The sequence below is a fragment of the Apteryx mantelli genome, chromosome 3, assembly GCF_036417845.1.
Source record: "Apteryx mantelli isolate bAptMan1 chromosome 3, bAptMan1.hap1, whole genome shotgun sequence".
Classification (NCBI taxonomy): domain Eukaryota; kingdom Metazoa; phylum Chordata; class Aves; order Apterygiformes; family Apterygidae; genus Apteryx; species Apteryx mantelli.
In genome coordinates this window covers 104,211,218-104,233,351 of record NC_089980.1, presented here as the reverse complement: position 1 = coordinate 104,233,351, position 22,134 = coordinate 104,211,218, and the positions used below count along the sequence as shown (strand labels likewise).

The 22,134-nt window shown below is 37.5% G+C and overlaps 1 protein-coding gene across 3 annotated transcripts in view; it reads right to left on the bottom strand.

Moving 5' to 3' along the window:
- COL12A1 (collagen type XII alpha 1 chain) overlaps window positions 1–22,134 on the bottom strand; it is a 111,154-nt gene that overhangs the window by 9,882 nt on the left and 79,138 nt on the right. For all 3 annotated transcript variants that reach the window (XM_067294103.1, XM_067294104.1, XM_067294102.1), the window contains exons 50-60: window positions 21,905–22,047; window positions 21,419–21,528; window positions 15,359–15,508; window positions 14,058–14,135; window positions 13,315–13,401; window positions 12,236–12,289; window positions 11,628–11,723; window positions 9,702–9,755; window positions 8,030–8,083; window positions 6,795–6,848; window positions 5,823–5,894 (exon numbers count right to left, since the gene is read on the bottom strand). In XM_067294103.1, the coding sequence (XP_067150204.1) occupies window positions 5,823–5,894; window positions 6,795–6,848; window positions 8,030–8,083; window positions 9,702–9,755; window positions 11,628–11,723; window positions 12,236–12,289; window positions 13,315–13,401; window positions 14,058–14,135; window positions 15,359–15,508; window positions 21,419–21,528; window positions 21,905–22,047 (952 nt within the window). The remainder of the gene's footprint in view (window positions 1–5,822; window positions 5,895–6,794; window positions 6,849–8,029; window positions 8,084–9,701; window positions 9,756–11,627; window positions 11,724–12,235; window positions 12,290–13,314; window positions 13,402–14,057; window positions 14,136–15,358; window positions 15,509–21,418; window positions 21,529–21,904; window positions 22,048–22,134) is intronic.

Genomic DNA, 22,134 nt, shown 5'->3' with positions numbered 1-22,134 from the left:
ATTCTAGTGGTTGTTATGTTTTTTTTTGGTTTTTGAGAATACTATATAAGAGGCCAACCAAAAGGACTAACTCTCAGTTATAAAAAATGTATGTCTTTATTGTTGGAAAAGCATAAGATACTATAAAGATTTTTTTAAATGCTGAAATTGAGATACGCACAAATAATTTACTCTGCAAACAAATTTTTGTGTGCACCTCCTACACAATGTTTTGAGACTTTAGCCTTATGTTTGCATTCCACTGTTAGCAAAGAAAAGTGCCAAGATAGAATAAACCATATTTTCCTAGGAAAATATAATGATGATGCTTGAATTGGTGTATTTTTAAAGATTTTCAAAATAGACAACAATGATCTCCGAAGGATGTTTGTAGTTTGCTTTGGTCTGTTTGACACAATTTTGGCCACAGTAAAAATTGCAGATGCCCATTTAAAATAAGCAGAAAATCAGATACATCGTCATTTGTTTTAGTTGTTAGGTCACTCTTTGAAAAATCTAAAAATCTGCAGTGTTTTAAACCTATTCTTTTAGCTTTGACATCAAAGATGAAAAGGAAGGAAAAAAACTGCATTTGCTGCAAGAGATGTTTAGGAAGTTGTCATGAATAGCCCTTGCAGTGCTCTTGAATCCTCACTGTTGCAAATGCCACATATATGTGCCAAATTTCAGGGTAATATAAACAAAACTTTGGCTTAAACTAGGGCCAGTGTGAGTTTTACAGATGACCTTCAGTGGAAGCAGAGTTAGGCCACAGCTGAGTCCTTCTAAAAATCTATTCTAAATTCATCTGCTATAATGTGTCCAAAGAGCACAGGAGTTTTGTCATTTGAGCAAAAAGAGGATAGTACAAGTTCAAATACATTTTCACTTGTAGCCTGAATTACAGTTTGAATGTATGGCACATTTCCAAGTTGAAAGACCAGTTCAGTCATCTGCTGCTCTGCACGGCTCTCCACATAGTTACACATACATCCTAAGTATTACCACTTTTTAATTCTCAATATCTCTTTAAGGAGCCTGTTTATCGCCATTAACAAAGCAAATGCTAAGTGTGGGCTGCAGCTGTTTTTCATAACATTCTTACAGTACCCACAAGTAATTTCAACAACTCAAGACAACAAATCATTCCACTGAGGTCACAGTAGAACTGGATACAAATTGAATGCAGCAGCACTGTTTCACAAACTCCATCAAGGTTTTGGGCAAACCAATTCCCATGGGATATGTCTCAGGGTGCGAACTTAGTACGCTGAGCTTCTCAGCAGTAGCAATGCATACACCTTCCCATGACACTCCACGGAAAATACAAGGCAGCTCATCCATCAATGAGTTAGTACTTGGCACATGGCTTATTTGCACTGCAGCCTCCTGCATGACAGCTTGTTCATGTGAAATTAATTGTACAGACTCAAATGAAAGATCCAGAATGGCCACACTGATACAGCGTATGCGCCCCTAGAATAAATTATACCACTAATTTGCAAAATATTAGCCACTTACTAATATGCACACAATATACCTATGAAGAATCAAAAGTCTATTGCCCATCAAACTGATGAATATTCTCTCCCTTCTCCCTTGCACCCTTTCGCCTGCATCTTTTCTTACTCTGTGAACTCCACAGGGAAAAGGTCTGTCTTTCAGTTCTAGCCTAGCACAGCCAAGTGCTGAAACAGAATAGGGACTTGTAAATGCCATAGCAACATAAATAAACTGTAATGATTAAAACGATCAGAAAAACACTTATGACATTAGTATCTGTCAGTCTTTAATAACTAACACAATGGGAAATGCTGATGTACCAAAGCTCTAAAAGGGATGTAATTTGACTCTCAATTCAACAGACATTAAAGTCTCAGTCATAAACTATCACATCTCTCTAAAATACCCACAAGATAGTATTCAGTTTCTTTACTCTCACTAGTCTGTAACATGAAAATCTGGGAAAACATCATTAACAAATGATTTGTCAATGATTATGCTTCTCTTTTTCTTTGCAACTTGGCAATTTTTGCCATTCTCTGAAAGCATATTTATTTGAAATTATCTGCTAAGTACATAGTTATTATAACTGCTCATTTTTTGCAAGGCTTTCGTAGTACAACCTTGTGTTGTTTTGAATGGAAATAAATCATATGCTACATCTCTTGTTTCTTCACTAGATAAGCGTAAGCATTAGAAATCAGATTATTAGTACATATACAAATCAAAATCTCATTTCTGGTTTACTGTGCTGGCAATATTCTAATATTTACTTAAAACGTCCTGTTCCGATGATTTCATTTGCTTGAGCGTTCACACAAGGTAGCTGTACACAGAAGAGAAAAAAACAGAAGCAAACTCAAAATGTTCCAGTCCTATATACTATTTCTGGAAATATTTTTGCTGACCGGTCCAGAAAAGCTCTTGAGGATGATTTCAGCCAAAAGCCATGCTGGTCAGACAGGAAGCTGCTCTAGCAACAAGGCACAACATTGCCCCAAAGTGCTGCCAGCAGAGGTCCCTCAGCTAGAAGAATGCAAAGGCCATTCATTAATTATGAGCTATACACAGTCAACTTTTACAATTCACTGAAATCAAATAAGCCTCATTCTCCCATTTGTCACCTTGCAAAGATGCACTGATTTAGCCTTGTGACTGGAAATGCAGGGGCTGTTCTTAATTAATTTTAAAACTTAAAGATTAGAGACCGACTGGCTATGTTAATGACAGAGTTTGTTTTCCATCTGAATGTTTTAGAACTGTGATTTCCAAAAAATAATTACAACTGCAGTTACTGAGTTGTTATTTGCATCTTCCTCCCACTTGGTTACATTCTACTTAAATTTCACTTTATTTTCTTTTAATAGACAAAAACGTGCAATTTAGCCAACTGCCAGCATTTTGAGAAGCAGCAGCTGCTGCTGAAATTCTAGTTTGTTGACATCCTGTGATGAGGGAGTCACTTGTGGTCAGTGTGAGGAAATGCTAGTTTTTGCTGCATGTGGGATTTTTCTGAGCTGTGGGATGAAGTCTGGAGCTGTAGCAAGGTTCTGCAGCTGAAGGAGGACAAAACAAAAGAAGGTTTTGCTATTTTTATTTAAAAGGCAACGTCCTTGATTGTTTTCCTCAAAAGAATGTTTGCTATCCATAAGAAACATCAGTTTGCTGCTCCCAAAACACCATCTTTTTGAGACCTTTTTGGAGAGGATCTCTGCATAGACGGATGCAAGATCAGTGAATACCTGCTGACAGAGAAGGGATAATGCTCAAGAACTGCACTTACATCAGAACAGACTTCTCCCTTATGTGTGCAGGATTATGCTCTAAAGGTTTTCACAGTCCTGGAAGCATCAGTCTAATGGCACTGTATACATAAAACATAAATGTCTTGCACATTTCCTGGGGCCCTTCTAGATCAAGAAAGCCAGACCCTGTTGTCACAGACACCATGTCACAGAGTCCGTTTTATAACAAGACAGCTCCATCTTAAAAGGACTTAGTCTGCCTAACTAACCCATTACCGTTTACACTCTCACACATATAAAACAACAGTACCAGAACTTTTCTTCTCTAATAGTCCAAAATCTTCTATTTCCCAGGGTAAACTTGTTCACAGAAAATGTACATCTGTTTCTTCTTGAGCCAACATCTTCTTTTAGCTTAATGACTCTTTCTAACCTTTGTTGGTTGCTATCTATACTATATTTATGGACAACTATCAAATTCTTTCTCAACCTCTGTTTGACCAAACTAAACAAATGTTGTAGTCTCTTCTAACCTAGACAATCCTTCGTTCTCAATAGATTACTGATTCATTTGTGTTCTCGATGTTTCTTTTCCAGTTATATTATTACTGTACTGAAAACTCTCATAGGTTTCTTTTGGAAGTACCTATGAGCAGATTATAAAGTTAAATTTCCTATTTCCCATGAAAATTCAGTTAACACTTCAGGTAACTACTCTTTCTAATATGAGTCTCACATCACAGTGGAGAAATGTTTACAGCCATGTTAGTGGTGTGGTCTGCCTTAGCTTAGCACATTAATGGTATTTAACACATCAGGAAAGAACTTCAATTGACTGCATTCACTGGGAATGTCTTAGCAACACCAAGGCTTCTCATAATTTGCCGATAACTTTGTGTATCTTTGGCCTGGGATGTAATGTTCCTTGCTTTGCAGGGGTCTATCACCTGACTTGTGCTGTATAGTACTAACACTACAGATTGCTCAAGTAGAAGAAAAATGACAGGATCTAGTCAGAAATTATTTACTTCTATTTACCGGAGGCAATGCAAAGCCTCACTATCTTTCTCCACGGCAGGAAGTTACAAATACTGGCAGGCCTGGACTATGATTCAGGACACTGCAAGTTGCATTTGGCTACTAGGCTGCACCTTTGGCAATACTACCACCGGACACAAAGGAAAGTGTTGAAATTTTGTCCACCAGGAGTCTGATAAAAACATCTGTGCAAGGTACAAGCCAGAATTCCTGCTGGGATATGTTCTAGAAACATAAGAAATGGTAAATACAATGCACAGTGTCACATTACAAGAAAGTGGAATAACTGAAGAGAATTGTGTTTCTAACTCAAAGGAACTCTTAGGATTAGAGTGTAGGAGAACTTACATGCGGTGCTCAGACAGTGGTTGACTGCCTTGCTTTGCAAAAGCTTTGGAACCAGGCTTGAAGCCAAATTTCCTTCTTTTTCACATTAGTTACCTGCAAAAGATCTTTACCACTGCAATGGGGCACCTTATCCAGTACCCCAGGTAAGGGAAAACTCAGATGTACCTGGTACTTCGAAGCACGCTTGGGAACAAACCACAGTGCCCTGTGCCTAGGGAACAAACCACAGCACCCTGTGCCTGGCACAGCTACATCCATCAGTCATCTGACCTGGCAGGAATATCACATGAGCAATGTCTAAAGGCAGGAAAGCTTCAGTTCCTTCCTAAGAGACCCAATGCCCTCTATTGCAAGGACCAATGGGATTTATAGGCTCACAAGTGCAGGCGGAATTCAGTGCACATATGAGAAAATGATCCAGCTTCCAGGTGCTCCTGGGATCTTACAGCTCATAATCATCAAGCTGCCAGCCTACTGTATATTCCTCCAAACTATCCAGCTGTTGTATGCACAGTGACTTTGAAGTGGGATGGAAAATTCTGGCTGATTTCCAGATGATATGGTACAAAGAATGAATAACTTCCCCTTTCAATTGCTGCCTGCAACCCTGACTCAAACATAATTTCTCAGAGATGCTGTAAAATGAACCAATTTAAATTTCTCCTGAAACAGCTGGTGGGAGGCAGCACCTCCTGCTCTTTCTCCCCATCCAGCATGCACTTTTACTTTAAAGGTCTGAACAGAACCCACAGTCCTCAAATAATTTCAAAATCATATTGTAAAAACTCCAAACATTTGCAAACCAAAAGTGATCATGTAACATTATCAAAGATTTTCCACCTTCAGCAGCATACCACTTTTTTACTACACGTACTCACACACAAATATAAAGACTTTCCAGTCATTTTGCTGACCCAGCTCTTCATGTTTATACAGTGTAGAAATATATATCTTGGCACGTAACAGTGTACAATCTTTTTAGTAGAAACCAGCGACCACAATTTCCAGCCCCAACTATTAAACTGAGCAAAAAGACATGCTGTAAAAATAAAATGGTTTGAAAGAAGCCTTGTGGTCTTAGGTCAGCTCCACTGTATTAACCACTGTCATAACTGTGAGGCAAGTATTTAAAGTGAGGGTAAGTCTTATATTCATCAACAGAGAGAATGTAATTTTAAAATTGATACTATATATGTATCATTATCTTACTGGTGTTCCACGATCTCCTGGCTTCCCTGGTTTTCCACTTGGGCCAGCAACTCCTGGAACTCCCGGGGCACCCTACAGCAGAAAGATGTGTAAAGGGAATTGTGGAGACCCACAACAGCCTAAGTGCAATTGGCTGGTAAGAAACTTGCGGTGGTATTAATGAGTGCAGAGCAATATCGAAAATGCTTCCTATCAGTTTTTTCTTGTTAGATACTTACCATGTTTGAAAACTTTCCTCCAGAAAAAGGAATTTGTTTCTCTGTGGAAACATGTTCTTTTACATAACATCACAATTCTAAAAGCATTTCAGAATCAAAAAATGCAAAGAGTGCCTGTATGTTTTCGGTATGTCTCTTAATGAGGGCTTCCTAAACAAGTATCAGACAGTCAGGCCTTCTCACTTTGTGTAGCAAGTCTGTGATCCACGTAAAAGTTCACAACAGTGAGCCCATAAAATTAATTTTAGTGATTTTAGATAAATGTGAGCAAATAAAAGACCAGCACCTCCTCTAACATGGCCACACATAATACAATGAACTAGATTTTTAAGCAAAAAACTAATCCTCAGAAATTCTTGTCAGGAAACACTTATTTGTATTATTAACAGAGGCTGTTTTGTGCAGACTACAAGTAATAAGGTGCTTGGTTTCCGTAGATCTAGCTATGCATTTAAAGCTAATGACCAGGCAAACTGGTTCTTCTCTTATTTACACTTGCAGAAATCAGCTTAGAAACCACTGGAAGTCAAGTGGATAAAACCAACTGAAAGCAGAATTAAACTCTCCTGATGTTTGTGAATCCAGCTGAATCCACAGCTCTCTGTTCACCTTTTACTGAAAGTTTTTCAGATCCATTTGAGATATTATACAAAGGATCCATTTCATACTTGACAGAAAGTGAAAAGGTCAATTTGGTTCTCTTTTGGCTCACGTCTCCTATTTCATTGTATACCAAAGACAAAATAATATTTACCGCTGGTCCTGGTGGACCTCTTGGACCTGTGGGACCATCTTTTCCTGTGAAACCCTATTCAAAAATGAAAACATGAGTAAAGATTATCCTGTGATTAAAATGGTCCTTAAGATTACATAATTGCCGTACTCCTAATTACTACTAACATCAATTTTTAAAACTATCCCAAAGTAGCTACCATAGCTAATGCTTTCTAATGGGAAGGCTATCTATGTAACAGTGGACTTCAGCAAATTTAGAAGATGTTCAGCTGCTGTTGATTAATTGAAGATGGAGTGAGTCCCTCTCAACACTATCTCGGCAAAGGAATTGTTGTTCTACCTCAGAAGAGGAAGATTGTCCTTATTGCTGTTCTCTCTGCTCACAGATTAGCTGGAATATCTGAGGTTTTTACGTCAACAGATGAAGAACAACAGAACACCTCCCTCTCAGATACACCCGCTACAAGAAGACATGCTGAGAAACTCCATTTCAATAATCTAACACAACCTTCTCAAACAAACATTTGTGGTCACTGATGACCATGCTCCAGTATGTTCTTTGGCAAGTGGATATCACATGGTGTTCTGTCTTCATTTCTGGATATCAAATCCCACTACAGGAAAACTATAAATGCATATATCATCTAATAATTTTGGCTGTCAAGGTAAGTCACTGGTTCAGTCATCTCAAGGATGATATGCCACTGTGAATGTAAAAGGGATATGCCTAGATGACTCCAAATCAGAAGAGGGTGATTTCAACAGCTCCACAATAAAGTATCTGTGAGCACTCCCTTCATTATGAGGACATTTCAGAATCCCTGATCCAAAGAATTGTTAGCTCCAAACAAAGGCTAAGGAGCACACTTGGCCTTCTCAGTAAGAGCACAGATGGATTCTTTAGGGATGTGACATCTCCCAAACATAGAGACCAGTAGAGCTCCAAGGGGTCCCTGCCAGCAGCAACCGCATGTGGAAGACAGCAGGGCTAAGTGGCTCAGCAGAGCCCTGCTCAGCGGGCTTACCACTCTATGTGTGCAGGCATCTGACAACGTAGTCAACAGACTGTGTGGAAACTAGCTGTGACTACCCTATGGCTATCAGGGGAGGCTTCCACCCCAATATTTCCCAGTCCTTCCACTTTTACTGCTCTAGCTTAGATGCTTTCTACAAAGCATTTGAAAACAGAAAGCTATGATAAAGAAAAAAAGCCATTACTTAGTTCTTTAACAAGATAAACTGAGGAAACCTTACCCTTTCACCTGGAGGTCCCATTGGGCCAGGTGGACCAGGTAAACCTGGGGTTCCCTAGAGGGAAGAGAAATGATAAACTGTATCTGAGAGAGAGAAAATATCTCTGTTATGCTCACTCTCCCAGTACAGATGCACACATTTAAATATCCAACTGCCTTCAATGTTGCTTTTTGGCAAAACAAAAATAAAACAGACCTTGGGAGAAACCAGTTATTTCATATACATGATACAACTTTACTTTTTATTTCACCCTCACTTTATTTTTTACTGCAGTTTTCCTCTCCTCTCTTACCAACCCACAATTCAACTTTTTCAATCCTATTACCAGAAAACAGATATATCCTTTTCATTGCTTTTTCAAGTATAGCTTAACTGTCAGCTAATCCTTTAACATCTGGAACTAAAGTCTAGCTGCAGTCATCCATCAGAAAAGAATTTCTGAAGAAACAAAAATTAGAGTCTTGCTTTATTATTCTTTTCCCCCTTTTACACTATTCTTCTTCTATTTTTTAACAATCTGCTGCCATATCTTGCAGATTCTAAATCCTCTGCTTCTGTTCCTTGTAGCTTCTGGGTTAAGATTAAAAGCTAAAATTAAACAGGCTACATTAGAGGACATCCAGGAATGATTTCACTCAGCACCCTGCAGGATCAAGACCACTATTATAGGAATCAGATATTGAACAGTTTTATTATATCATGTCATCCATTTCTTCCCCTTTTCTATTTCACCCCACCATCACTCAAATGCAGCATTGCTTTCTACAGGACATTTCTACTGCCTAAACGTATATTGCTCACAGTTACAAGGGTTAATAAAACAGGTAAAGAATATGAGGCCCCTGGGCCATAACTAACCTCATTTGATATACGAAGCTACATCCACAACACCACTTAAGCAACTGCCATATAATCCTTACATCCCCAATAAAATGAAGGACAATATAGGTAATCGAGGAAGATGAGTTATGTCAGCACATGGGCAAATCAATGACCTTAGATAGTAAACCTATAGTCTACTGATGACACCACCCACCCTTTTCATACACATTTCAAAAAAAAAAACTCTCAAACCTGAAAAACAACTTGTTGGCTGATTATCCAAAAATTCTTAGTTTTTCTCCTCAAAACCTAATCCTACTTTACAATATAGAATCCTTCAAGTAAATGAAATTTATATTGTTTTCTTCTTTCACAAAGCACATAACTAATTGTGGAACTCACTATCCCAAGACAATTTCAGCTCCAAAAGAATGGTTTCAAAAAGTAATTAGGTAACACTGTTAAAAAAGAGTTCAGCAAAGGTTTTGTAACCTCTATTTTAGGAAGACACTAAACCACAGGTGGTCAGAAGTTGAGCCCATCCAGGGGAAGTATCAGTGTACTTTTCCTAATCCAATGTTTTTTTTCCTTGTGTTCATGACTTGCTAGAAGGACATTAGGTCTGACGCAGTACAGCTGTTCTTTCAATCTTTCTCTATTTTGAATTGTTTAGTATTTCCTACATTTCAAATTCCTAAGTGTAAGCTAAACATGTTTCCAAAACTATTGCTCAGGAAGCTATGAAAATAGTCCATGTCTCTTGCTGATGTCAGAGACAGCTGTCTATCAGCTAACCTGTATTAGGAATAGTGCTACATGACATAAGATTCTTATCTAAGAATCAACTTACCGATCGCCCTGGTAGCCCAGGCTGGCCGGCATCACCTTTCATTCCTTGACGCCCCTACAGTGTGCATAAATGATCATTAGGGATTCTGAATTACAGAAGAGAATAGCAAAATAACTAACCCATGTAAATGGACACAAGATAATTACTGCAAAATACCTAAACTAAGGATTCTGTAAACCAACTGTGTATTATGGGATAAACCAAAATATATATATCTCATCAATGAAGTAATAATGATCATTCCACAAGCATTTGCAAATGCAGGAAGACTAGCTGACACTATATTAAAAACAAAACAAGCAGATATTTGGGGGGAAGGGCAGATATTTTGATAAGAAAGTGACACAGCTTTCAGTAAGAGAGACTATAATATAATTTTAATATCTTCATGGGTGAGAAAGCAGGGAAGGTTACATATTTTCTCCTATCGATCCTCATCCTTCTCAACTGGTGAATGGAGCTGCTACATGAAGGAAGAAGGTAAAAGCTTGGTCTTCTTAAGATATCATGGTTTTTCTCTAGCCCACGGTCTAAAAGGCATTACGCATTTCTAGGACACGAAGTGTGAAAGCACACAAAGAAACAATGTACTGCCTTTCGCAACCTGCCTGCATTCCACATATCCTACAGGGCTATAGTTTAAATACACATGAGCTAGGTTTAACAAAACAATACTTATTTTCAGAAGTGGCTTGCTAGATAATCCAGCATTAATAACTGGTAATGACACATGAATAATCTAGCAATTTATAAACACAGCCTCCAAATGTAAACTGTAAATTGATAGGAAAAACAAAATTATATGACTCTAAAGTGACATTATAACTTATTTTTACTAATAATAAGTTCCAAGCAATACGTTGGTTTTATTGGTGCTTTCATTCTTCAAAGGTTTTCAAACAGCATGTGACAAAAATATTTATTATATTCTACATGTATCAAGAATGCATTTAGCATTTCATGCTGTTTGGTGTCTCTAGGCCATTTTGATGAAGTTTTTTCCTCCTGGTATACAACAAAAAATGAAAAGCATCTATAATGGTTAATAAAATCTTTCTACCTTGTCCTTACAAAAGCGGCATACCTAATTTCTACCTTAAAGCACATTTTGTCTTCCATTTTCCAATCAAATTACACAGATTACAGAGTAAGAAGGTGACCCAGTTTCAAATATAAAATGAAACAATGTGCAATGCAACATCAACTCTATTGAATTTTCTTCATAAGCTTTATATTTTATACAAAGAATTCATACAAAAAGCTGTTCATTATGCAACTATTCCTAATATACAGGAAACAGCAAGATTATACTACTGTTTTTTGGGATGATTATTTATTAAAATACACCTGGATCTAGCAAAACTTCACCAGTATTAATAAAGTTACTTTGGCTTTGAAGACATGTACATTAAATGAGAAGTAGCCTTTACTAAAATATACATGCTGTTGCCAAGAAAGCACCCAAGAAACTCAGGGCTATGTTTGTATGCCTAGACTTAGGCACTCGTCTCTCTGAACTTCCAGCTGCTGATTTAAGCACACAAAATAGACATCAGACACATAAATCTGTGGGAAAGGCTTCAGCCTAGCATTGCGCACTTCATTTTCCTGCACCAGAGTTTGATAGTTTTGAGTCCTAGAGCTTTAAGTCCTAGGAGAGCTACACTCCTAAGAACTATACAGAAAAACTGTAACAGAAAAAATGGTGTAACACAATGTACATCACTTAACACTCACTCCCTGTCCCTTCATAGGCATAGGACAGATGATGTTATTGTACTGAAAGAGACTTGTTTCATGATGTTCCCACGTTACAGGGGAAAAGGAGCATTAGGGCAAGGTTGCCAGTCTCTTCCTGAGACCGCTGCCCCCGCGGACAGCTCTGTCTCCGCACACAATGTCACCCACACTCCAATGGCCACTCACCGGTTCTCCTGGGATCGACAGCCCGTTGGGGCCCTGTGGACCTGGTGGACCTTGAGGCCCGGGAGGACCTGTCTCACCACGAGAACCAGGTGGCCCCTTAAAGCAGAAAATAAAACAAGATTTAAAACTACAACCTCTTCTTAGATCTGTAGCTGCAATTTCTTTTGGGTTAGGCACTTTAGGATAAGTCAGCAGCCTGGAGACACACTAACACTTCAAAATAGGCTATATCCTGGAAGCAGTTACTCAAATGCCATATATTTCCACAAGCTAGTCTCTGAGTCAAGTTGGAAGTCACAGACCAATATAAGCTTTCTGGCAGTGCTAACTGGAAGCCTGTCTCCTCTGTACTGAAGAAAAGAGAACATGCTGCAGAGTGTGTATTTCCACCCTCATACCTGAGATCTAGTTTCCTTATGTGGGGTCAATGCCTTTTAGGCTGCATATATAGTCTTAAATAGATAGACTATACATAAATAACATATAGATGTATTTCCAATTAAATTTTTATAATCCCCATTCTTAGCACAAGATAGAATTCAGCATACAAATTTTCATACAGGTAAGTGTGTCACAATGTGATAGATGTACTCCAGAAAGATACTTACAGATGATCCAGTCAAACCCCTTTCACCTCTGGGACCTTTAGCACCTGGACCACCCTAAAGTGAACATTTGGAAAGAAATGTATTTTATACAAGCAAGGGTACATCATACTACTGTGAGCTATGAATCCCCTTTATGCCTATGTCAAATTTCTGTGTCAAAGCACAAAGTTTTGAGGTGTATAGATCACAATGCTAACAGTACTAAAATAAGAGCAAAAGATGCATCAGGACTTCAGTAAACCACATCAGCTTCAGCCTTGCCAATTCCGCCCATTAACTATTTTTATCATTTTTGTCTTTGCAGATACAAACTTATGTAATCTATATCCAGTTTTCTGAGATAGAGTAACCCTCAAAGTCACTGGATACCTCTCCAGTAGACTGATAGGCAACTTAAACAGGCTTCATATGCCTGATGCAGCATTTGCTGATAGCTTCGAAGTAGGACTAGTGGGCTGAATATAACTCCCTTACATTTAAAGCAACTGGTAGGAGCACGTCCATTCCATAGAGTACTATCTCTCCACATTAAAAAAAAAAAGTAACTAATTTCTTTCCCTGACAGAGTAAAGAGTCTTTCCTTGGAGTGAAATTCTGACTCTGTATTTAGGGAAAGTATTTGTACATTCCACACAAAAAATACCTTGTACATGAAGTGCAAGCTGAGATTGGGCCAGATTTTCCAATCTCTCAAACAGTGAGGAGCTAGTCACAGTAAGCAAAGTGAAAATATGAGAAAAAGATTATATAGACAAGTATAGATGGCAGGAGCTGCCCAATTGTGGTCTAAACTAAGAAGGAAGGAGAACAGATTAATATGATGTTATGAACCTGTTGATTGCAGCTGTCTCTCTGACTGACCTTTGTTTTGCAAAACCATAAATTAACTGAGTGGCAGTTTCCACTTACTAGGGGAACACAAGAACAGGAGTGTCAAACTTTCCACAAGATATACGGCGAAGAAAATTAGCTGGTTTTAATTCTGCCTGCATAAACCAAAACTCTCTCTTTTCACTTTGATCAACACAAAAGTACCATGATAAATTTAAAATCCAGAAAATCATTAAATAGTTCCTTACAGCTGGTCCAGGAGGTCCTGGGGGTCCAACACTGTCCTGAGTACAGGTACAAGCATTTGGAAGAGCTGGACATTTTGCTTCATCCCTCTGAAAATTCAACCACAATTATTACTATACTTTTAAAGAAAAGTATTTGGTCGAAGCCTATTTTTCTTTTTTACAACAATAACAGCAAGAATCTCTATTATCCCAACTATTTTCAAGTACAGTAGAACTCACAGCTAAAGAGTGCTTTTCAAATTTTTTATGCAGGACTTTTCATATTTTTAGCAAATTATTTTCTCTGGGAGAAAATATAAGAAAAATATAAGACACTAACAGCAAGGCCACAGGCAAAAACAATAATCATATGCAGTTTCTGTTGTTTTAATATTCACATGCATTAGACAATCATCTTGCACTGCCAAAGAAAAACTAGTTACTTTTTGAAGGCCAATCTAACAACAGATGAAATAAAAAATAATATAGCTATTCCATTCATAATTCTGAGGACGTTAAATATCACTGAAATACAAAATATAACTGACTTTTTTTCCACCATTCCTAAGGGGCTCATTCTAGCACACATGAATCTTTTTCTCTCAGGCACAAAACTTAGAAATATAGTGTTGTTTACTGGCTGCTCTGACAAATGTGATTCAAATGTGTTGTCATCATTATGTATAATACCAGATTAATATTGAAATTGTTCAATCTGTTATTAATATGATTTTCTGAACAGCCCCCAGTTCATTTATACTTACCATAGAAGGAAGGTCACAGCATCTGTCTCTGCTAGTCCAAACTGGACTGCATACAATGTCAAAATTCTGGATTTCAAACTGTAAAAGAAAGGCAAATGGCTTCATATCTTGATCAGTTAAAGGTACAAGAGACATTATTTATAAAACCTGGTGGCATTACCATTAAAAATGACTCCTAAGACGATTTCTTTCTAATATGGTTAACATCATTCACATTTTCACTTATTTTTTGACAATAATAACAGAAAACATATTTAAATTTAATTAAAAAAATAAATTAAAAAAATAAAAAATAAGCCTACTTAAGGCTAGAAGCAACCTCAAGCACTGATGCTTCCTCCTCTTCTGGGGCAAAAGGTAACCATATAAAGTGACCCAATAACTATTTCACAATACTTAATGAACAACACAGATGAACTTCTACATCTGCAGAATGCCTGCGCACTTCAGCATGAAATCTGGCTAGAGAACATCTGGACCAGCTCTAAGGTCTGCAATCCTTGGGTCATATATTAACCTAGATTCATGTATGAAACTTTCCACTGACATCAGCCGGGAATAGTTTTACAGAAAGGCTGAAGTGGGGACATTAGGTAGACTGTATAGTAAAAACAGTTTTCTCTCTTTTTTTTTCCACCCTCAGAGCCACAAAGTTTGATACATACAAGTAAACATACGTGTTCCAAGAAACTTTTTCAGGTGTTATGATTTGCACACATGGGTCAGAGTTCAGACTTAGGTCTTCTAATATGAAGCCTGAGTAATAACACTGATTACTCATTAAATATAGTGAATCCATCAGGATAATTATGTGCCTTTCATAGCAGCAGCCATTTTTTCATCATAGCTTTACAGATCATAAAGCCAGAAGGGACCACTGTGATCATCCAGTATAGGAAAGACCATACGACTTGCCAGAATTAAAATGTGTTCATTAAATAACATCTTTTAGGAAAACAAAGCAATCTTCATTTAAAGATTTCCAGTGATGGAGAATACACAGTAAATGGTTCCAATGACCAACTGCTCTCCCTATTAAAAGAAGAACATTTCCCCTCTCGTCTGAATTTATCTGTCTGCAATTTTCAGCCATTTAGTTTTTGTTCTTATAATTCTGCTAGAATGAGACACTGTCAAGAGAATGACCAAACTTCTCAGTTGAGTATGTCAGGTTTTGCAATACAGACACTTGGAAGGTTCAAACGCCATACCGGTTTCTCAGCAATCCCTAATCTCTCATCTCTTTTTTCAGAAAATGTCAAGAGTTTGCATTAATAAATGGATTAATGATTATTGCTTACTGTTGCTGATCTCCGGTCACCTTTCATAAGTTTCCCAAGCATTTCATAGCCATCAGTTGTGATGTTTCCAGCCTCTTTAATTGGTTTCTCCAATATTTCACTGCAGTCAATGTAAATCTTAACATTTGATGAAGTAACAACAATATGGACCTGAAAAAGGGGTTTAATGTAATATTTAGAAAGTTGACCAAGAGCACATAGGCATATATCACTTTTAACAGTATTTTCTAGTTTCTGTAATATGTTTTTAAGTTTGGTTTCTAAAAATCCTGCTTTACTTTCAAGCAGGAGAAAAATTCTAACTTAAGGGACACCTACTACATTAGTTACTTCTTTAAAATTCCTTGAAGGTCTATTAAAATGAATAAATAGGCATGGCTAATAAGTAATACTTAATATAAAATTGTAATACTACAATGAACTATTTTAAAAAAGCTTGCCTGAAAATTGCTTTATGATGGAATAAAAGTCAAAAATGAGAAGAATTTGGGAGAGGAAGTGAATATAAGCCTTTCTTGTCCTCTTCTGATGGCTGGGACCACACAAGAGGTTTATGAGTCTGTGACTGCCCACTTGCTAATAGACTCTGTCTGTAGTTCAGAGCATAGATTGTTTCAGATCCAAGGATACAGGGTTCAATTTCCATAGATGACTCAACCAGAGGCATTAGTTATATAGAGATGAAGGAAGGGAGCAGAGAAGCCTGCCCAGAAAAAGACAAAATAACAAGAGATGCAAGACAGAAATTTCCAAGAAAGAAATTTGGCTACAAAATCATATGCCAAAATAAGAGGAAACAGGGAAGAAGAGGAAGAGATTAATTATTAGAAATAAGGGAAACTAAAGAGGGAGAAAACAAAGTCTGTAGCAAAGGGAGAGCAAGTTGACAAGGAAAAGAGAATGAAATGTTTGGGGAAAACAGTAAACTTTAAACAGAAAAACAAAAGAAATTGAAACAAAGGTTACCCTTCTAAAATCTCAGAGGAAATATGATGATTTGTCCTGCTGTGACTGCACAGGATTAAATAACAGAGCATGTATGAATAAAACAAAAGGAGAATCTATCGCTCATTCAATGTGAGCAAAGGACTTGATGAGGTCACTGCCATTATGCTAATGAAAGTTATGCAAGTGAATTTCCTACATATCCATGAAAACAGAAGACCTTCAGGACTCCACAAGAAAAAAAAGTCTGACATTTGTCTGACATTTTAGTGAATCTAATAGACAGCTGATGGAAGAACATCTTAAGGCAAGAGAAAGGTTTCAGTGATTGTATATACCTTATGTATTGTAAGTATCTTCTATATAACATATAAGATCTATAATATATAATTTTTGAAATATCTAAGTGGTAAGACCATCAGTAAACGATCCTTGAAGTAGGTGTTTATGTTCAAAGTCGTCTGTTATCACAGCACATAACCTTCCAGAAACATATTGCTATTTGATAACTACTTTTAAAAATTGGTATGAAGTTGAAAGAACAGAAATTCCCTTAAATGTCCTGAGTCAACAAGTGCTGAACTATCTCCTGAGAATTTGTTCTTTTTTTCCATAATAAATATTTTCCCATGTGGAGTTGTCTCCAAGGCATCAGCACAGCTTATCTCAAACCCTCTAAGCATTACATGTATATGCTTTATATAATTTGAATTAAGACTTCTGAAACTGCCGTTATTTTTTTGTTATCTTAAATTCAGTTGGCATCACAGTTTAATTCTCAGTGCTCTCTATAAGGGTGCTTTTTTCTAATTAACATTCAGAACATTGTTCATTAACCAGGTAAGAAACAATTGGAAAGATAACTGAGTGTGTCCACAGTATATTTTGGGATTGCAAATCAAACTTCCCCCAAAATGAAACAATAAGCATCATACCAAAACTTTTAAATTCATTATCATTTATACATCATATATTCAGTCATCTGATTATATGACTACATTTTCCTGGTTAATGACTGCACTGAACACTTTAAACTCATCACAGATGTAATTTACTAATTCTAAAAGGTACTTAACATGCAGGTCTTTCTAACTGTTTGCAACAAATTAAATAAAGCAAAGGACACTTCTGCATATATGCATATTACTCCATTTTCATTTTCACACAAAACTTAGGAGAGGGGAACCTATTTCAGGATACTGAGTGGGACCACTAATTTGAAAAAGTTCAACCAGCAATGACTGAGCATCATCTACATCCAAAGTAAGAAATGACTCAATACAGTCAAAAATAAGCAGTGCTCCCCCAAGTCATTGACAACCTCTCTTAAGTTCACTGCTCATTTAATACCAGCTCTGAATTCCAGCCCAAATTTCATGGCCCAGACATAACTCTAATTCGAATGTGTATCTAGTTTTAATAGTAAATAAAACATCTGTACATTTTGTTTTCAAAAAACAACTTTAACTAACATTGTCTCCAATTTCTAATGCACTAGTGTAAAGCATCATCTCTGACTATTTCTGGTGCCAGGTGGCACTTAGCTTTTAAGAAAGAAAATATATTTGAGTCTCTCCCTGGACCCCTCTAAGACAAAGCTTGACAGTCTTCTGATCTACTGCTAAATGAACCACATCAATAAGCTAAGCAAACTATTATCCCATATGTACACCAACAGAAAGACATATGTTCATTATCAAATTTCCTGTGGCTGACTACCACAAAATCTAATGCAATCTAAAAGGAAGTCTAGCATGGTAAGCAGAAAGAAAGTAGAAGTTGTCTGTCTCTCCAAAACATTCAGTTATAAATTTAATGGCTGTCTCAGGAAGTCAGGATTTTTCCTATGGGACTTGCCAGATTCAACAGCTTTCACCATAGCTATGCTACGCAAAGAATTCAAGTATGCCAAAGGAAATTTTCCTGCACAGTTAGGTGTAGTTAACTGTGCTTCACTGAATGAGCCAGTAAGTCATCGAATAAAAACCACAAAAATGTTTGACATTTTGGAAAACATCTTCTTGTATTTTAAAGATTTGTCATTTCTTTGAAACTGGATGGTAGGAGAAATTGCAAAAGTACATTTTGAAATGTGGTAATCTTATTTTCCTTCTCTCATCCAGCTGAAACTACTATTAACCTTTATTAGGAGCTAATCAACATGGTTGATACATAAGGCTTTCCCAGCACATGAGCTGGGGAGTCCCATGATGTTATCATTAGCAACATGACTCATATAGCAATCTCAGTAATCATTCTGGAGAGAGTCCAGAGGAGTCTGCTCTCAGCTACATGGTGTAAGATCCTAAATACAGCTATTTAAATCAAGGCTACCCCAGTTACTTTTAATAATATCAAAATGTGAACTTTTGATTCTTCTCTGGGAAAAGAAGAAGGGAGTTTGCCCACTGCACTGAACAACAGATATGTGATTCAGTTTTGCTTAAGAAATAGTCTCATAACCAAGAATTCACAATTCCAGAGTTTTAACATATTTTGCAAATGGCTGCTACTCCTCAACACTGTTCTGCATCTTGGCATTGTTTTCTGGTTATATGTATGAGTGCATTTAAAATTAAATAATAAAAAATTCTGGATGTTTATTTTCCCTTTAATTGCTTTTCACCAACAAGTGTAACACAAACATAATTACTAGTGTTGCTGGGGTTGAGAGTTGTTCCCTGTTTGCTCTGATAAATAAGCATATCTTTATTGTAAGTGTTATCAGAAAATTCTGCTCAGCTCTATCACATTTAGAGAAAGCTACAAGGTAAAATATGACTATGAGCGTCAATGAAATCACCAGTGGGCACTTAAAACATACTGCTGGCAGTATAGCATGTAGAGAGCTTCACAACACTCACCTGAAGGACTCAAGAAAGGAAGTCTCAGCTCTCAAACTGACAGCTAGAATGAGGCATGCTAAATGCTGGTCTGTGTTTTAACATTACTTCCTGGCAATAAGAATGGCTCCACTTTTACACCAAAACAGTACTTATTCTCGCCTTTACTGGCAGTTTTTCTCACTCGAGTAGATTAACACAGCTCCTGAAAATTCAGTTGTCCTACTGAGGTATCAAACGAAGAAAGGCAAAGAGCCAAATGCCAAGGACAAAAGAGAGGCTAATGCAGGTGTGATCCAAGCCCACTCATAAATATCAGTCACAAAGTTAATGAGATATAAGTGTTTCTTCATATATAGGAAAATAATTAGTCATCAAATAAATTTTAAACACAAAAATAATTGGACATGGTCTAGGAGCAGTTTTGGGAATTATCCTCTGTTTGTCAAATTCTGAAGAAAACACCAGCTTCTATAATATTGAGTGATTTTTGTAGTCATCAGTGTTTTAAAGAGATCAAGTCTCAACACATTAGAAGGCTGGCACCAGCTTTCACTGCCTTCAGCCATAGCAGAGCTAGGTGCACAATGTACTCTCCAGCATCAGCAAGTTGACAGAATCAACCTCTTATCAGTATCCTTAAAGGAATGCTGGCAGTGACTAGTCATGCAGGAGAGGGTATCATAAAGAAAATAAATGGTATACTGCTGCCATATTTAGTCATCAGAAGAAAACTAAACTAAACAGAAGGCAGATAAGGGAAAACATGAGCATATGCATTTCAGCTGACTGAAAATGTTGCAATTGCAACTCACTGTTGTTCTTGCCCTAAACATACATGCTTAATGCAGCAGGAAAATATTTTTAAATTTGTGTTTTTAGACTTATGTTTAGTCTGAACCAAGCACCTCTCAATGGCTAGAGGGAAGCAAGTCTGGCAGGATCAAGTTTTCATAAATCAGGGCTGAACAGAGGGGGAGGATTACCTCCCTCGACCTGCTGGCAATGCTCTGCCTAATCCAACACAGGATACCATTGGCCTTCTTGGCCACAAGGGCACATTGCTGCCTCATAGTCAGCTGGTCCACCAGGACCACCAGGTCCTTCTCTGCAGCACTGCTTTCCAGCAGGTCAGCCCCCAGCCTGTACTGGTGCCTGGGGTTATTCCTCCCCAGGTGCAGGACCCTGCACTTGCCTTTGTTGAACTTCAGGAGGTTCCTCTCCGCCCACCTCTCCAGCCTGTCCAGGTCTCTCTGAATGGCAGCACAGCCCTCTGGGGTATCAGCCACTCCTCCCAGTTCGGTATCATCAGCAAGCTTGCTGAGGGTGCACTCTGTGTCTTCATCCAGGTTATTGATGAAGTTGAACAGGGCTGGACCCAGTACTGACCCCTGGGGGACACCGCTAGCTACAGGCCTCCAACTAGACTCTGCACTGCTGATCACAGCCCTCTGAGCTCTGCCATTCAGCCAGTTCTCAATCCACCTCACTGTCTGCCCATCTAGCCCACACTTCCTGAGCTCATCTATGAGGATGTTATGGGAGACAGTGTCAAAAGCCTTACTGAAGTCAAGGTAGACAATATCTACTGCTCTTCCCTCATCTATCCAGAAATATATATGCAAATAGATTATACGATCCATTATGTGCTCTTTCTCATTACTGTTGCTTCCTCAGTTAACTGAATAATCTCTGCTAAATGTTTTGGAGTATTTTAGATCCAGTGATTCTAAAGCCAACAATATATCAATATGCATGCACATGTACAATATATATATAATGCATTATGTTTGTTAAACATATAAATCTGATTCAATATGCTATTTATGTTACAAACTTGTCTCCTTGCCTTCATCTACACTCTCATAACTGCTTACTCTCTGTGGCCTTATCTTCCTCTTCTCTGAATGATTCCAAATCATTGCACTCCCCTCCAATTTTTTCTCATCATAGCTTCCTTTTCCCCTTTTTAGGTTTATCTTTTATTCTTCCTCTTTCATATGCCAGGAACCAGGCTATAAAATCTTGTTCAGATATACCCCTCCATTTACACAAGCTTGGAAAATCATCTCTTATGTTGGGTTCAGACTAGGCCTTTAATTCAATAAACAAACAAGAGCTACAACTTCAGAGATCTTGTTTTTACATAATCTGTAAGGCCCTGCATCAACTTACAGAGAGTAGATACAACTGACTCTGGCTTCTGCTTGCTTGTCTTTTGCTTCAAAGAATGGCACTTCACAAAATAACATTCATAATTTCAATTCTTTACCTTGTGGAAGCTTCCATAAAAGATTTTCTTTACTTCATCATTATCAAAAGTTACAGTTTGAACCTCTCCCCTTGTATCCTTGTTAAAGAATGACAACACTTTGCTGGCAGCTGCAACAAATGAAGATAATACATTTCATTTTAGATGTACTACTGAAATCACTATCCTAAGATACACTCATGGATAAAATATGATGCACCACTCAGTTGCGTAAACATGGATTATAGATAACTTTACAGGACCGTAACTGCATAGATGTACATTCCTCTGGTTTTAGAGGTAATAACAAAGTCAAAACGTAGCTTAGTTGAATTACTCTTAGTTGAATAATTAAAGTACAAAGTAAAAAAATTCTTGTAAAACAAAAAACATATAATCCCTTTGCCATGTAAAAATGCTTTGGCTTTGGAAAGATTTGGAAAGAATGCATGAAAAGTAACTTTATAAAGTATAAATTCTCTGTTCAATAAGCATAATCATCCTTACGATCGAGCACCACTCCAACTTGTGGTTTGTAATCTCTGTCTGTAATCTGCCAAATTGCAAAAGGCTCGTTGGGTGATTCCGGCAGAAGGCGGAATAACATAATGATAGTGTAAGCCTGTGGCAATCCCTCTGGATGAATCTCCCTGTTAAGAGAATTTGAGGACATTTTTTCACATCAAAAACACATGCGAAAAATAAATAAGATCATCATAATTTGCTCTTTTTCAAAG